Source organism: Heloderma suspectum, chromosome 16 (assembly GCF_057233095.1).
Source record: "Heloderma suspectum isolate Gila_16-S chromosome 16, 16-S_ref, whole genome shotgun sequence".
Taxonomy (NCBI): domain Eukaryota; kingdom Metazoa; phylum Chordata; class Lepidosauria; order Squamata; family Helodermatidae; genus Heloderma; species Heloderma suspectum.
Window position 1 is genome coordinate 8,852,048 of NC_139473.1, and position 17,956 is coordinate 8,870,003.

General features: G+C 49.4%; 1 protein-coding gene across 1 annotated transcript; it reads right to left on the reverse strand.

Annotated features, from left to right (window-relative positions):
* Positions 1 to 1,248: 1,248 nt before the first annotated feature.
* Positions 1,249 to 16,839, reverse strand: DYNLL2 (dynein light chain LC8-type 2). The gene is made up of 3 exons (XM_084822435.1): positions 16,591 to 16,839; positions 6,648 to 6,786; positions 1,249 to 3,311 (listed from the first exon to the last, which is right to left on the reverse strand). The coding sequence occupies exons 2-3, from the start codon at positions 6,777 to 6,779 to the stop codon at positions 3,174 to 3,176; spliced, it is 270 nt and encodes an 89-aa protein (XP_084678561.1). The 5' UTR covers positions 6,780 to 6,786; positions 16,591 to 16,839; the 3' UTR covers positions 1,249 to 3,173.
* Between the last annotated feature and the right edge of the window lie 1,117 nt (positions 16,840 to 17,956).

Sequence of the window (17,956 nt, forward strand, 5' to 3'; positions counted from 1 at the left end):
GGAAAGTTGCAACAGCTGTGTTTGTTTAGCTTGAGGGGAAAAAAGGGCGAGTAAGGGGAGACAGGATAGAGGTGTACAGAACTATACATGGTGTGGAGAAGTGGATAGGAAGACACTCTTCTCCCTCTCTCAAATACTAGAACCGAGTGGGGTCATCCCATGAAGCTGATGGGTGGGAGATTCAAGACAGATAAAAGGATTTCCTCACAAAGCATGTAGTCAAGCTGTGGAATCCACTACCAGCGACGGCCACCAATTTGGTTGGCTTCAAAAGGGGAATTGTACAAATTCCTCGAGGAGAAGGCTATCCACAGTCCTGCTGGCTCTATGCTACCTCCAGGATCAGAGGCAGGATGCCTATGTGCACCAATTGCTGGGGAACATGGGTGGGAGGGTGCTGTTGTGCTCATGCCCTGCTTGTGGGTTTCCCGTGGGCAGTGGGTTGGCCACTGTGTGAACAAAATGCTGGACTAGATGGACCCTTGGTCTGATCCAGCACAGCTCTTATATTCTTAGTATGATTGTATTTTGACCTCAGTTGTGCAAATAGTTGATGCTACCCCTCCAACACACACACCCCTTGCCCAAGACATGTGGGACACTGGCTCTATGACAGAATTTGGCAGTCCCTTGAAAGATTCCCCCAGCGGTCTGCCTCGGGACACAGCAGCTTGCTACATTCCCATGAAAGCATTGCTACCATTTGCAGAGAGGGAGCCTAGTTCTGCAACACAGCACACGCATCGCAGAAAGTTCCAGGCGCGATCTCTAAGATGTCTCCAATTAAAAGGGTCCAGCACCAGGGCTTGGGGAGTCCTGAACCCCACAGACTCACAGTAGACAGACTAGTGCCATCTGGTTGCTCTCCCATTCTAAAAGGTCGAAATGCCTCTCTCAAGCCTTAAGTTGCCACCCAGAGAGCTGTGGCTACTGGGCAGTATAGCAACACAGTTAAGTTATTGTAACAGCTTTTAGCTAAAAGAGGTCTACTCCTATTGCCTCTGGTCCTGGCCTAACACTGGGCCCCAGCTTCTCTGAAAAGGCATTCAGTTCTCAGGCTGAAAGAGGTTCAACACCCCCAGAGATGGGCCAATTCAATTTAAAGCAGCCACACACGTCCCCCACATACCAGTTTACCCTGGGGGATGGAGGAGATCAAGAGCAAAACCCAACCCACAACCCCTTGGAATTCTGTGCCCAAGGCTCTTTCCCCCACCACGCACAAAGAACCAAACAGGACACCGTTCTTAAATGTGTCAATTCCTTTTTAATGTTTTCAAAAAATAAAAAGGTCTATTTTGAGCAACTGCGGTTAGGAAAGAAACTTTTGTTGTTTTCGCGCTCCATGAATTGTGAGCATATTCACAGTTAGATTCATGCATTGGGGGGGAGGGGAGAGAAAAAAGAAACAGACATTCGCTTTTTCAGATCAAGAGCAGAGTTCTGTATGAACATAACCACCGGAGTGCCCCATTTAATCCAAGGCACCCCATTACTGCTTCCTTCCTTCCTTCCCTCCCTCCCACCCCACCATCCTCCATTAGATGGGAGATTTCAGACTAACGTGAAATACAACAGCTATACCAACCTCTAAATTGGTTTGGGGGTTTTGTTTTCTTTTTTAACAAGATGGTTCTATTGAGATTTTGTACAAAGTTTTAGGCATACTTTGGATTTTGCAGACACAAGAACTTCGTCGTTCTTCAGAAAGAGACAGCTAGGGTTTCCTTTATTTTGCAGCCGAAAAGAAAAAAGGGTGTGTTTTTTTGCCATGCTTCCCTTCCTACTGACGCCAAGGCACGCAAGCATAGATGGATGCCGATGTGGTCACGATCCAAGCCCTGGAGTCAGTACTAACCCACTGATGGCACTTCTTGCTGCTTCCCACCCCCTGGTCTGAGGGAGGGCAAGGAGAACCGTCACCTCCCTGCTCCCTTCAATTTGTAGACGCTTTAACTGCAAAAGCCACCAGAGATTTTGCAAAAGCCATCACTGGATTTCAAGGATGACCCAGGAAAAAAAAGGGAGAAAAAAACAGTCTAACATCTCTCTGCAATAGGACTGAAATATACGACTGTACACTAGAGATGCTAAGGAAACCAGATGGAGACATTTTTCTGCAGTTTCAGGTTGCAGGCTCTTCTGCACATCTACATCTGAAGACTCTTAAGCATTGGGAGGGGAGAACAAGAAAAACAAGGTATTGGGAATCTCCTCTAGAAATGATTGTCTCCAGTAAAGACAGACAAACAAGACTGCAATATCAAGCCACCAATTTTGGACAGGATCTTGCCCACAGAATAACGATCGGAAGCAAACTGCAATAAGGCAGCGATGATTCAGATGGGATGGGAAAGAGGCCGGATCACCGTGATTATGAGGAACGTCACGTGTGCTCAGGCAATACTCTGAACACAAGAGTATTTCCCTTGAACCTGCTTTGGGTGTGTGGATGGCAAGAACATATGCAGGACCAGGTCAGAAGCACAAGTCAAGATGGTGCTTAATTCTATTTTACAGCTAAATAACCAGATTTGTTTTCCCAATCTGTACTGGAGGCCATACTGGGCGAACTGGAGAGAGAACTGGACCCTCTGCAGCCACCACCACCACCACCCCCTTTACGACTAAGGCGTCTTTGCAAGAGAATAATGTAGACTTTCGGAGAGAACGTCTGGCAGGATCTTTTTCAAAAGCTTTGGGGACCTCATTTTAGACTGACTCCACCCCCAATAACACTAGTTTCTTTCTTTTTTCTTTGCCCACTCAAGTTCAGCTCTGAGACTTTTTCAAGGAAGTTAAAACCAAAGGATGTCTGTTGTGGAATCAGAGATTCTTTTTTTAATTATTTATTAGTTCTTCTTCCCACTTAAAGGCCATTGTTGAAGCATTTTACAGTTCTCCTAGTGCAAAAGGAAAAATAAAATTAAATTAAAAAAGCAGTAATTGAAAACAAAAGGGAAAAAGAAGTCGCTGCCTTTCTTCCCCCAGGCAACCAAAACAAAAAAGAACTTTAGGTGTTTTTTTTTTTTTACTGCAACATATACACATTAAATATAGTATACAGTCCATGCAGCGGTGCAGTCATGGTATAGGAAGCATAGGCTCCCGCCTTCAGTTCACTAACAGTCTGTGTTCCTCGCTCGCCGTGTCGCCCCACCGTCGCCCACCTCCTAGCCTGACTTGAAGAGCAGAATTGCGACCTGGCCCAAGTAGAAATAGATGAAATGTTTCGTCTCGTGCGTTACGTAGCTGCCGAAATTCCTGCCCACAATGCAGTGCCAAGTGGGATTGTATTTCTTGTCAAATTCCTGAAGGGATGGGCAAAAGGGAGGCGGGGAGAAAGAGGAAGAGTTACGGAGGCAGCACCAGCAAAAGCCAAGCCACTTTATAGAGAGCCGTGTGGCAGACCCCTGCCCCAAGGAGGTTACAATCTAAAAACCTGGCACAGGAGCTAGCAGGTAGAACAGCAGAAAACAATGTGTTTATCATTCATTATAATTATAGGCTTAGTTATGTCAGATTATTACTATTATTTTAAAGATTTTATTATTTTCCAAAACAAGATGAAACAAGCCAACAGAAAGAAAAATAAAATTAGAAGTACACTGGATTTCAGTCTACTTACTGACAGAGAGTAGTACATTGAACATATATGTATATTTTTCCCTTTATCTTAAAAGGCAAGGTATAGGTGGAATCTATAGGCGGTTTGGAGTTTTTCTTTATAATTCTTCACCATAAAAAATTAAATAGGGTCAATTCTATGCATGTTTTGAAAGAAAGAAGTCCTTCAACTCCCAGCATCCCCCAGCCAGCATGGCTGGCTGGGGGATGCTGGGAGCTGAAGGACTTTTCTTCTGTCTAAACACGCATAGGATTGCACCTTTAGTCTTCTTTTCATAGTCTGAAGAAAGGCTTTGACAATTACTGCAGTGAATGTCCCTAATTAGTATATAACGTAAAGTCCTCCCATGTTTTATAGAAGTCAGATGTTTTGACTTTGCTTTTAGCTAATTTCAGTTGGTATATCAATTTTTCTGCCACGGCTATTTGCCAGAGTTCTGTATACCAAGATGTCAATGTTAGGAGTTCTGCAGTTTTCCAACTTTTAGCTACAAAGCACTGGAGAAATTGTGACCAGCAAGGTTTATATCTCTGTATGTGGTGGGCATGTTCTGTCGTGTCACGGATTGGGAACATTGTATTCTCAGAAATGGCGATTATGACACATCAGACCATACATATTGCATCAGCACTGGCCCCATTAGCAATATGGGAAGAACAAAATACAAAAGGGACTTAATTGTGTTCCCGCTGATGGCAGCCTGAAGAGTCATAGTTATGGCAGATTATAAGATGACAGCTAGACCAAGAGCCATCTAGTCCAGGAAAGTTGAACCTCAGGCCAAATCCAGCCCACCTGAGATCCCCGGACACCTATGCCCCCTTCTTCCTCGCTCCCCCCTTTGCCCAGTTGTTTGGTGGTTTCCTGGTTTTTGCACTATTCCCCCACTCCCGTTCTAAACACCTGAAACATCTCTAAGGCCTAGCAGCCGGCAGTAAGAGCTTTAAGCTAAAATAGGATGGTATTTCTGGCCCCACCTCTTTTGCCTTTGGCCCCACCCACCACTGGGCTGTGGCCCCCAACACCTTCTCTGAAATGGAATTCTGCCCTTGGGCTGAAAAAGGTTCAACACCTCTGTGAGGTAGGTTGGGCTGAGAGTCTGCGGCTGGCCCGAAGTCACCCAGCGTGCTTCCATGGCCAAGTGGGGACTAGAACCCGGATCTCCCAGCTCTCAGTCCAACACTCTAACCACCACACCACACTGGCTCTCTGCATTGGCCTCTAGATCCCTTTGTGCCATTAAGATTCATGCCCCCTATCCCACGCGGACCAAGAAAATGTTCCACAAGTACCGAGCAGACTCGTGGTTTTATTTATTTAATTTCATTTCTATACCGCCCAATAGCCAAAGCTCTCTGGGTGGTTCACAAAAATTAAAACCACAGAGTGCAGCATAAAACAAAACAAGCATAAATCTTAAAACCACAACAGAACAGGGGCTTGCGAAGCCTTCTCCAACCTGGTGCCCGCTGGATATGTTGGACTGCAAGTCCCATATTAAAACCACAGCACCATAATTGACAAACTGGCCAGCACAATCAATCAGGGAACACAGTTATTGTGTATTATAACCTATTCTAAACGGCCCTGAATATAGATTATGGGACTTGCAATCCAACACATCGAGAGGGCGCCAGGTTGGTTTTATTGCTAGGCTGTCTTTTAGGCTGCCTAGCTGGTTGGGGATGATGCGATTTGCAGTCCATATTAAAAATAAGAGGTTTGCAATCAGCACTTTAGTTGGTTGCTTCTCATCCATACACTCTCCTTTATCAATGCCGCTCCTGGCATATGAGCAGTGCTTCCCTGTCCACCTCCCAATTTTACTTTCTTTTATTCCTCCCCCCACCCCCACCTGGACCACTTCTTTCTTAGCCTTCTTCTCCAAAGTTTCCTGCTCCCTTTACTAATCCTTTTCTACAATCTCCTGGCTGCCCAGATGTCCATCACAGCAGCTCAGCCACCAGCAGCCACCAGCCTGCGCCGTTCTCCTGCCCAGCCTGTCATATGACAGGCAGGCAGCTAAACCAATCCCAGACAGAGGGCTCATCCGTGGCCCAAAACCAATCAGTACTCCCACCCTTTCAAAGGGGCTTTATTTTAAAAGAATTCTTGTAAGCTGCTTTGGATACAGTTTCCAGCCGAAGGCAACCTAGAAATAAACCCAGATTAGACAAATCCAGCAAGTATAGTCCTACTTTATATTGACAGTCCTATTTTATTAATTCACTTTTTTTTCAAATAGCCAGCCTTCAATTTTAAAAAAAGTGTCTAGGGCAGTTTACAATAGGTTATAATACACAATAACTGTGTTCCCTAATTGATTGTACTGGCCAGTTTGTTAATTACATTGTTGTGAAAGCTTGGTTTTAATAATGTTTTATATTAATGTTCTTGTATATATTATGATGTATTTTAATCTTTTCTGGAAACTGCTTAGAGATTTTTTTAAAAATTGGGTAGGCAGTATATAAACCTTCTAATTAATAATTATATATAATTAATTATTAATAATAATAATAATCCCTTTAAGCCACAATAGAGAGAAACAACCTCCACATTCTGAGGTACCAGTTGTAGGGGGTTGCTGTTATCTAGATCGGGGTGGGCAGAAGGTAGATCTCCTGATACTTTTGCCTTCAACTCCCAAGAAACCCTTGCAGCATGGCCAACGTTCAGGAATGCTGGGAGTTGAAGTTCAAACCATCTGGAGATTGCCCACAAGACTCCCCTCCAACTCTATGATTCTAGAACAGGAGTGGGCAGAAGGGAGATTTCTAGATGTTTTGGGATTTCAGTTCCCAGAAGCCCCTGCCAGCATGGCCAATGGTCAGGAATGCTGAGAGCTGAAGTCCAAACCATCTGGAGAACTTTCTGCCGACCCCTGGTCTAGATGCTCCTGCTTGAGGCCTTCAAAGTTTAGATGAACTCCTCCGCTACGTCCAGCTGAGGTGAAGCCCTGGTCTGACGCAGCAGGGCTCCTCTTGGGATCTCCCAGACCAGCCATCATTGAACATACCTTTTTGATGTATGCTGCAATGTCCTTCTCTATGTTGTACTTCTCCATGGCCTGCGTGGCACAGTCTACAGCATCCTGCTGCATGTCCTCAGACATGTCCGCATTCTTGATCACCGCCTTCCTGTCAGACATGATGGACCTGCAGGAGGGGAACAGAGATGAAGCCCAAGCTGTGAACCAAACCACTGCAGATCTGCTTCCAGCCGCACCCAGAGCTCAGCGTTTTGCCGTCTCCATCATCGCATAACAGGTTGTCCAGCTCAAGAACTTCTGAGGAGTCTGAACTGGTTCATCACCCAACTTGTGCAATTTATCCTCTTGCTACAGTTGTATGCACCGGTGTGGGAGTTTAAACTCTCGTTGAACCCAAGAGCGATTCTTCCCAAGCAGACAGGCAGCCTCACTCCATCAGCTTTACAAACAGGCCCACAAAAGCCACCAGTCCACAAGAAAGTACACACGGGGCGTTAAACCTCAAGGGCCAAATTCCAGTCTGGAGACGCCTTCGCGGGTGGCGCGCATTCCAATGGTGGGCCAAAGGAAAAAAAACACCCTGGAGGTGGTGGCACATAGGGGTATATGAGTGGGAGGACAGCAGCCATCGCATACCCAAAATGCTCCTCCCTGGAACAGTGCAGCATCTGGCGCATTCTGGGAAAACAAAATGGTGGGAAGCCACCAAACTCAGCTGCCTGTGCTGGGTAAACATTTGCTGTTCGTACAGCCAATAGCAGAGGTGTTGAACCTCTTGTGGCCCGAGGGCTGAACTCCATTTCAGAGCCCTTGGGGGCTGCATCTCAGTGGTGGACCAACAGCAAAGGGGCGGTGGCCAAAACACCAGCCTAGTTCAGCTTAAAGCTCTTCCTGCCAGGAACTCAGCCTTCGGAGAGGCATTTCAACCTTTCAGAATTGGGGAGGGTAGGAATGAGCAAAGGCCAGGAAGCCACCAAACAATCAGCTCAGAGGGAAAGGGGGTGTGGCCATGTGAAAAGGGGTGTGGCCATGTGAAAAGGGGTGTGGCCATCTGCCCCCCCCAGGTGGGCCGGATTTGCCCCACTGGCCTGAGGTGCAACACGCCTGCTTTAGGCAGAATGCCAGTCATTGGTTGACAGACCGGCAGCTGCCTCTTCCGGCCTCCCAGCTAACCGCCTCGCCACATTTGCACCATTTTTCACAGCCCAAGCAGATGGTTTTATGAAGTGGGCCTCCACCTGTGACTGGGGAGGAGGATGCATCCTAGGCGCAGCCAGATGGGCCACACATCAAGCAGGCTGAGCCCAACAGCGCTGGGTGTGCGTGATGCAACTCTCTGTGCCGGGGGCCAAGATGCCTGAGTGGAAGGTGTCAGGGGCTCCTTGGAGGCCTCTCTCAGTCTAATCCAGTAGCCAAGTCCAGACACAGACAAAGGGATTCTTTTCAAAGCTTTATTCCTCTTTTACAACTTAACTCTACCGTTTGCAACTAGATCTGAGCAGCAGAGTACCTATGCCCTAAGTTGGAACAGTTGGTCCCTGTTTGAAAGGGAATTACTGGCAGACCCCTGAACTTAAGGACTAGAGAGAGTCCCTCCCCTTTTCCCTTGGATCCTCTGGGCGCAACCGTTGTTTGCGCACCAACCGGGCACTACGCCTCCTTTCTACGCCCTCCATTTGGCGCCGCTCTCTGCGTCGGCGTCGCGCGTCCATCAAATCTGCTTCCCAGGACTGCTATCTAAGCTAGGAATGCCGGTGGGAGGAATCTCCGTCAGCTGTTGGCCCTGGGGAAAAGGAGCACGCTCCTCTCCCAGGAGCGACTGCTCTTCCTCGGAATCAGAACTACTCTGGGATTCTATGGGCTCAGTGTCCACCCTGACAGAAGGTTGCTCTGGAGCGCACGCTCCCCTTCCCAAGGCAGCGCCCGCACAACCATTTCTAGCAGCACAAATCACAGCAGGGTCTTAGCAGCCCCATCCTGCCACCCCCAAACCGCAGCACAAGCGAGATCTCCCCAACTCCTTCCCACCCCTCCAGCCCTCTTTTTATTTATGTTTATTTATTACATTTGTATACTGCCCAATAGCCAAGGCTCTCTGGGCAGTTCACAACTTGGAGAAAACATAATACAAAACTTCTAAAAGTTTTAAAATACCAGGTAAAACCCAACAGCGGTTACAGCCCAGGGAAAGCCTTGTGCAAAGGCGCGTTTTCAGGAAGCATTTGAAAGACGTTACATTTTCTGCCTCCCAGACTCTATATGCTTTGGAGGACCGAGCGGGAGGAGAGGAGGCTCGCGGAAAAGCCAGTTCATAAGCCAAGCCAGTCCTTGCAGGCTCGCAAACAGCGCAGTACCGTCACGCTGGGAGAAAAGCCTTGGAGGTGGTTAGAAAGTAGGAACAGCTATGTGGAGCTGTCTCCGAAGCTGAGCACATGGTTGGACACGGGATTGCCGCATGATCCTCCCTCAACCATCACCACTCACAGGCCGTTCAGAGGGAGGTAACGGGGGAAGTGGGGCCATTCCATCCACCTTGCTGAAGGACATATTCATTTTTACCTCTTCCCTCCCCATCCCTCTTTCCTCATGTGCTGTGTCTTTTTGGATTATAAGCCTGTGAGCAGGAACTGCCTTGTTCTACCAACTACGCACCCACTGCTCTGGGAGCCCCCCCCTTTTTTTGGCTGAGTGGGATAAAAACACTTCAAATAAATAATAAATCCCACCCTTTGGCCAAGCTGCAAGTGCTTCATGCATTTTGTCCAAAGCCGCCGCCACCTGGAAAGGCAAGTGAGACAGTTTGCAGAAAGAATTATTTCTAGTTTGACCCATTGGTAAGGGGGGCGGCAAGACCAAGGCAAGAACCCACCCGAAGCCTGCCACCAAGGCCACAACTACACCGAAGCCCACGTGCCACATCAGCCTAAACCATCCCCCTCCAAGTCCAGCCCACATCAGCATCCGCGTGTTCAGCTGTGCCAAGCCAGCAAATTTCAAGACAAAAAGGTCCTTTCAGCTTGGCCTAGAATTAGGGCTGATCTATATGCCCAGCAGAATCAAACTGTAAGGATTGTCCTGGACTGTACCGCTGCAGGTGAGAGTTGGCATGTCTGAAAGCTGCCCCACTGGAGAGGGAGGAGAGATTCCCTACACATGGGAAAACAGTACATCGAGGGGGGAAATAGCTGTTCCCCTCTCTCTAATGCATCTAGAGTACTCGTGCGAGAGCAGTGTGTACTTTTGGCTGAGCAAAAGAAACAAAACATGAATGCCGTCTATCATGTGTGTGGCAGCTGAGAAGGAACAGTTCATCAGATGGGTATCACTTTGTTTTGCTGGTGGTCTGAACTAGACTTCAGTTGAAAACCAAGTTTCTAAAGGGCTTCCCTCCAGGCCAAGCCACTTTACAGAGCTGGGATGGAGCACGTTAGGCCCACCAGGTGTGCTGGACTACAACTCCTGGACTATAACTCCCATCAACCCCCAGCCAGCAGAGGGGAGGAACGGAGAAATATGCAGTCTTCAAACCAAAGTCCTGGCAGACTTCCACTGTCTGCTGCCTTTCAGATGTTCTTGGATGCCAGCTCCCAGCTGCCCTATCCAACATAGCCAGTGATGAAAGATGGGGGCTGTAGTCCAACATCTAGAAGGCACCAGATAGTGGGAGGCTGCCATAGAGGGAGGTGTGGTCCTCCACATGTGATTGGGCTGCAAAATACATTTTGATTATACACCTTCTCCTTAAGCCCTACACTGACTTATTGGTCCACTTCTGGATCTAGTACAAACACCCGGTTTGCACTTTCGGAGCCCTTGACCCTCCCTGCCCCATCTCTTTCCTTTTCTATCTACATGCATCTCTAGCCTTTGCTCATCCAGTCCCGTGCCCTCAAATTAAAAATAATAATAATAATATTTTTTTATTTTAATATCCCACCTTTGTGCTCAAGACTCCAGATTAAAAGAACAAGACCCTTACTAAAACATAACATAAAAACAATTAAATTAAAAACACAACAATAAAAGAAACAAAGAGCACCAACTGACAGCCCCTTCGGCAACAGACCAGCTTATATGGCTGAATAAAAATGTCTTTGCCTGCTGGTGGAAGGACAACAGAGAGCGGGCCAACGTAACCTCCCTCAGCAGGGGGTTGAAAGGACTCCACTCTTTTTCCCTTGCTGCCTCTAATGCTCACAAGAGCTTCCTAAAACAGCTGCCGGATGGTCTCCTTCCTTCAAATTTTTCCTCAAAACCCACCTTTTGCATTGCCATGACTCCCTGGTCCCCAGACGCCACCATAACCAAGCCTACATATGTGCCCCTGAAATAGATGTATTTTCCCCATTCACTCTTGCCTCCACTGCCTTCTCCTCCAGGGAATTCTAGATTGTAAGCTGGTTGGAACAGAGACTTCTCCTCCTCTACTTTGTGGAGTGCCATGCTCACAAAGGGCACTGCATAAATAAATGGGGCATAAATTCCCCCACCTGGTTACAAGGGCCTGAAGCCAGCATTTGGGTGCAGGATTTCGCCAGCGGCCGCCAAAAACTGCAGTGGCAACGGCTGCCCACGCACAATCGCCACCCGCTTAAATAACTTGGTCATACACAAGTTTGTTTATAAATGGCAGTTCGCAGGCAGAAATAGCCACTTACCCACACACATTGGTGAAGACAGATGTCTCTCTCTACTCAGCTTAGTAACTACAGATGCCGCAGGTCTACAAAGGGCTTGATCCATGGAAGCAAATGCTGCAGAGAAGCTGCAGGAGTCTCCTCTGGGCATGGCCACCTTACAAGTTTAAACACCATTTTTCAAGTCAGCTGAAGCACATGACAGCCCCAGAAACTATCATTCTTAGGAACTGCTGTTTTGCAAGCGGGGTTAGAGACTGCCCAACAGCCGGTTCATGTTGCATTCACAGAGCTACAATTACCAGGATTTTAGGGGGCAGCAGCCATGATGGGGAAAGCTAAGCTTCTAAATATGTTACCAGCCCACATGACTTACATCAAGGGTGGGGAACGTATGGCCCTCCAGCTGTTGCTAGATCACAACTCCCATCATCCTTCACCAAAGGCCATGCCAGGTGGGGCTGATGGGAGTTGCAGATCCACAACATCTGGAGGCCATTATGCTCCCCATCCTTGATTTAAATGCTGCCCGCCTGCCACAGCATGCCAATGCAGCATGCCACACAGAGGTCACGATGGCTTCTGTGCCTTGTACACAGGAAAGCACCTAGCCAGCACAGGCAAGTAGATGTTTCATCCCAGCGCTCAACAGATCTCAAACGGGCTTAAGTTTGTGGCAGCACAGAGGCTGGAGGGAGTTCAAGAGATTTCCAGCAACTTCACAAAACTACCATTTTCAGGCCATGGCCATTTCGATTGGCAGGAAACATGCCTGCAACACATAGCCAGGAATCAAGCCCTGACATTTACTCAGGAGATGCCACCCCAGCCTTCTCCATTGGAGGATGTTAATCACCCCTTACAACGTTCCTCCCAGCGCAAACCCACGGACTCTATGCACCTGGAATGGAATGTAAGAATATCTCCCTACAACAGCCTTGCCCAGATGGTGTGGCCGTCAACTCCCCAGCCAGCATGGCCAATAGTCAGGAAACCTGGGGGTTGTAGCCCAAACCTTCTGGAGGGTGCGAGGCTGAAGAAGACACAGACTCATAGGGTTGGAAGGGGCCTACAAGACCATCGAGTCCAACCCCCTGCTCACTGCAGGAAGCCTGATTCCCAGCCGCCCTGCAGCACTGATGAGAGCCCCCAAGGACTCCTAAACATCGTTTCTGCAAGGTGTGCTCCAAATGTGGTACATTGCACTGCCCAGGGTTCCAATCTAGTGGCCAGGCTGGCAGGGGATGATGGGAGGCAAAGTTCACAACATCTGGAAGGCACCCAGTTGGGGAGGGTCATAAGATTCCCACCCCCTCCCAGAACAAGCTTCCACAAGTCCCTAGAAGGAAGCCATAACAATTAAAGGCACAATCCTATGCATGTTTAGACAGAAAACTCCCAGCATCCCCCAGCTACCCATGCTAGCTGGGGAATGCTGGGAGGTAGAAGACTTTTTTTGTCTAAACATGCCCAGGATTGTGCCTTAACCCTGTTTTGGGGGAGTGGCATAGCTCAGTGTATGCTATGTATACCGATGGTACAGGGTTCAATTCCTGGCACCACCAATTAAATAGATCAGACAAAAAACGAAACCGAGTCTTGTGGCACCTATAAGACAGACAAAGATATTCTGGCTTTCGTGCGTCGGAGTGGGTGGCGAGTGTCCACAAAAGCTAAGGCCGGAATAAAGCTGTTAGCCCTCAAGGTGCCACAAGACCGTTCACTGTTTTTTGCTGCAACAGACTAACGCGGCAACCGCTCCGGAAAAGGACCAGGCAGAAGACTATGGAAAGGACCTTTCTCGAGGCCCTGGAGAGCCACTGCTGGTCCATACAGGCCTGGATGGACCAATGGTCCTGACCCGGTACAATATGGCTGCTATGGTAGAGGCATTAGCAAGAAGGTACCTAGGGCAGAATGAATATATGCCTGGGTACAATTATGTGAACGAGAAGCAACGTATCCCTGGGTTAGCAAAAGTTGGCACCACGCTCCCTCCCAGATAAAACTGACCACCCCCTCACTCCTTTACAAAGGGGAGCTTCTTGCGGGGGGGGGGGGAGAGACCTGCACATTGTAAGCAATTCCCATGTCTTGGCAGGGTCCCAACAAGGAACAGCAGGAGTAGCTTTGTTACAGCTATTAGAGACTGCTACACAAGAGGAGGGAAGGAACCGGTTACATAATTGCAATGGCCAAGTTTACAATTATCCATGCCTTTGCCTTCCCTTGCAATTCAAGGCTAACCGAACCTATTCCTCGAGTTAAAGGTACAATTCAGACCATGTTATTGCATTTGCAATGTTATTGCATTTGCATCGAGGGTGGCTACAGTGATTGGAAAGGGAAGTAGAGGAAAAATTCAGATTTCCACACCGGCTTTCCCCATAGTAGTCAAACCCTCGGAAGCCACTCAAAGGTTATTCTCTTAGATAAAATAATTGGCCCTTTATTTCTGGAGCTAGAACGGGTTCTAGCTCCAGAACCATTGTGGTTCCGAAGGGATGAGACCTAGCCTTGCATTCGCAAGACCTGGCTCACAAGTCCCTCCCCTGCCAGAAACGGGCCTTGGTCCAGTCATCTTGGCCAGTTATTGTTCCCATTTTGCAGGTGGGGCCAACAGAGGCCTTCTCCCTGGGCAGAGTACAATGCTTGCAAAAGCACCCCACAAGTTAGGAACACTCTCCTTACAGGAGCCACCTCCCCAATATCTTACCACATTCTAGTGCGGAGAAGACACAAAGTCCTGGATGCAACTAAGTGACAGAAGCCAACTTGGTTCTGCAGAGAGCAGAATTAAACATACCCTGATGGGGTCACCAGGTTCACCCATTTTCACCTTGAACGTAGCGACGGTTCCCATTTCATCAACTTAAAATGCCTTATACAGAGGCAATGGCAGAGGCGTTTTCCCAGCCTTACCTGGAAATGGCCAAGATTGAACCTGGGACCATTCGCATCGAAGCCAGTGCTCTACCACTGAGCTACCGCCGTTCCCTTGAAAATTATTCCTGTGAGAAAAGTAAAGTACTACCTTTGGGGAGTATCGTTACTGAAAAGCAAGGCTATCCCAAACGCAAAGCAAGTTGCAGGGTTAGCGTCTCTAACCAGAGAAGTCCTGGGCCACACCCATAACCTTTCACCAACATTTTCCAGTTCCACTTGAATTTGACACCCATGTTCTCAATCCCACCCCAGCAATCAACTAAAACGGGAGTTCGGGGATTTAAATATTTCCTGCTACTCAGCTAAGCCATCTGTCCTTTATTTTGTTCGCCCCTCTACGAATAAGATGCCCAAAGAGCTCTTACACCCACAATGGTTTAGTGTGGCAAGCAACAAGAAGCCACGTGATCAGTTGCATCTCTGCCCTTAGGAGGGGCATCGACGTTGGAGTCCTGAATGTGGTTTAATAATTCACATGGAATGCAACAGGGCAGCCAGACGCCCTGGGCCTAGTCACCCCACAGCTGTAAGGGAGGAGAGACACTGTCTTTGACAGAGCAGTCCAACCCAGGCCTAGCCCCAATGACAGGGCAGCTATAAGGGTGTGTGTCATGCAGTGGGAAAAGGCACACCCATGTGCCTTCCTCCACAGTCCTTGCAACATACAAGCTGCCTCGCCACACACCCGCCACACGTGTCACAATGACAGGCATTTTGCCGGCATCAACCCACAGCGTGCCACAAAGCAAGAACGGGAAGATCGGGAACCTGGAATGAGGAGAGAGAGGGGGGAAAGGAAGCGCCTGCAACCTGGCGCCCTCTAGGTGTGCTGGACTTCAACTCCCAGCATCCCCCAACCAGCCAGCTGGGGATGCTGGGAGCTGGAGTCCAGCAGAGCTGCTCCGTCAACAACAACGAAACCCAAGTAAGTTTGTTCACAGCCACTTCATTCGGCTGTGCTTTTGTTCTTTTACACTCGTAGGAGTGTCTCCCGTTCTCACGTAAGACAAGATTCACCTCCCTCGGAACGGCACCCTCCAACAGGGTTGTGGTGACTGCTGCCACCCCTGGCAGAAGAGAGGGGAAGGTTCCCTTCCAGTTTGTCTTTCTTTTTTTAGGGGGGCAGAAATGTTTAGGGAGGGCACACATATGCATCCCCCCAATACACACACACACTTCCTTGGATCTTGCCCAAGAGCAGGTCCACCAAAGGCAACAACCGCTCCCTTGCTAGAAAAGGCCTTGGCAGTGGTGGTGGCGGCGGCGGCAGCAGGGGCCAACCCCCCCCCCCCCGCTCCTCTAGAAGAATCCACCTCGATGCCATGATCCGGCTGGCAGGGACAGGGCAGCAGTGGATCACAAAGGCAAGGTGAAGAGGCAGTGCCAACAGGGCCAGATCCACTCTGCTGCAAAACCCCACGCTGCAACACAGACCAGCTCAAGTTTACTCCACCCTTTCCCAAGCAGTGAGGCAACCTTTGGGAGAGCCGCCCCCCCCCCCCAACGAAGATTGGATTCTGCTCCTCGAAAGAAAACTGCAGGGAGCAGGAAAGAGGAATCAAAGCAAGATCTTGCATCCTAGGAAGTCCCCCAAGGAGTCTCATGACCTTGTACCTGGGGGGTAGGGGAAGAAGTGAGTATTTTTCTACATTTCTAGAAGGGCACCACCGGGGGGGGGGGGAGAAGAGAAGTAACACCTGCAGTCCAGAAGGGAAAATTCAGATCAGCAGCATTTCGCCCCCTCCCACCCCACAACTCCAACCGCTGCAGAGGTGAACGGAGAAGCCAAGGCGGGGAAGAGGGGGGGAGGATGGACGCAGCTCTCCCCCTCCCCACCCCACCCCTACACAACTGTGTGTGTGTGGGGGGGGGAACAGCTCAGAGTTAGCAGAGGGAGATGAAACCGGATCCCTTCGGCCAGGTTCGGGGCAAAGAAACGCTAGGTCGGGTTCAGCACCCAATGGATAGACCCTTGGGGGCGGGGGGGGGGAGACTTCCACCTTTGGGGGCTGGTGGATCGACTTCCGCGCTGCAATCCGATCCACCCTTCCCCGCGAGTAAGCCCCACTGAACTCAACGGCGCTTACTTCCGAGTAGGCATACACACGATCGCTTTTTTTCAAAAAAAAAAAGTGCAAAAGGCAAAGGGCGTGAACTAAACCAAAACAAAAAAAAAAAGGGGGGGGGAGAAGTAGAGGGGGAGGAGCCGCCAAAGCTCCCCCCACCCTCCCATTGGGACACAATCCTCCGCCGATCGCACCTCCTCCCCCTCCCCAATACAAGCCCACCTGGATGCCAAACCCTGCCCCCCCCCAAAGAATGCAATGGAAAGACAACGCAATTGCAACGCGATCGCCCCCCTTGCAACCCCCCCCCCTTGAGCTTACCTTCACAGTGTTAGGCAAAGCCTTAAATTAAAAAAAAAAAAGCAAGGGCTCTCCCCCTTCCTCCAAGAACAGCAAGGCTTGCAACCCCCCAGCTCCAACGCGCCGGGCCGCTCCCCTCCTGCCCGGTGCAAAAAAAAAAAGCGCCCGGTGCGGCAGAGGAGCAAAGGGCGGCTGGAGAGTCGCTCGCTCGCTCAGCGCACCAGCAGCCCCACGCCGCCCTCCGCTCTCTCGCCCCGCCGAGCCTCCTCTGGCGGGCTGCCCCGTCCCCCCCCGGGCTGAAATAGGCGCCCCTCCCCTTGCAGCAGCTCAGCCACGCCGCGCCCCCATTGGCTGCCGCAGCGCCTCGGCCCACCGCGACGTAGCGTTCTCCTCTCGCTGTTCTCTGCCTACATCTTGTTTCATCCCATAATGCCACGAGGAAATTGCAGAACCAATTTCTTTTTTCTTTTTTTTTTTTCTTTTTTTTGGTTTGGGGTGGGGGAGAAATTGGGGTGGGGTTGGAGTGGGCTGGCTGGCTGGCTGGCTGGCCTTTTTTTTTATTTTTAGCAGGGAGATGAAATTTCATGTTCTGCTACAAATATTCCCTAGGATTGCTGTGTTACTTCCTCTCTTCTTTTGTTATTTTTGGCAAGGAGCTGCTTGGCCCGTGAACGGCTGCATCACCAGGCAGAACTGCAACAGGTGTAGCTTTATTTCCCCCCCCCCTCCTTCCGTCCCTATCACTGCATGATTTCCAGGTTTGGGAAAAAATTCACCTGTTGCATTGTTGGCCTTCAGAATAGTAGCAGAAGAGGAAACCTGGGAAAGAGAAAAGGGGGAAACAAAATCAAATATAGCAACCTTGGGTAAAATCCAACATATGTCTTACTTACAGTTGTTGTTCAGTCGTTCAGTTGTGTCCGACTCTTCGTGACCCCGTGGACCACAGCACGCCAGGCCTTCCTGTCCTGCGCTCTCTCCCGGAGCGTGCTCAGGTCCATGTTCATTGCATCGGTGATGCTATCTAGCCATCTCATCCTCTGCCGTCCCCTTCTCCTTTTGCCTTCAGTCTTTCCCAGCATCAGGGTCTTTTCCAGGGAGTTTTCTCTTCACATTTGGTGGCCAAAATATTTGAGCTTCAGCTTCAGTATCTGACCTTCCAATGAGCATTCAGCCTTGTGATACGTTCCATGGGGGTTTCTTGGCAAGAATACTGGAGTGGGTTGCCATTTCCTTCTCCAGTGGACCACATTTTGTCAGAACTCTCCGCCATGACCTGTCCGTCTTGGGTGGCCCTGCACGGCATAGCTTATAGCTTCACTGAGTTAGGCAAGCCCCTTCGCCACAACAAGGCAGTGATCCATGAAGGGGTTACTTAGAGTAGACC

What these genes read in the sequence shown, in the direction of transcription:
- DYNLL2 (XM_084822435.1), bottom strand. Translation starts at nt 6,779, where the DNA reads ATGTCTGACAGGAAGGCGGTGATCAAGAATGCGGACATGTCTGAGGAC. An exon ending in TTGCAGCATACATCAAAAAG is followed by an intron (nt 3,312 to 6,647) that starts GTATGTTCAATG and finishes CCATCCCTTCAG; the next exon opens with GAATTTGACAAGAAATACAA.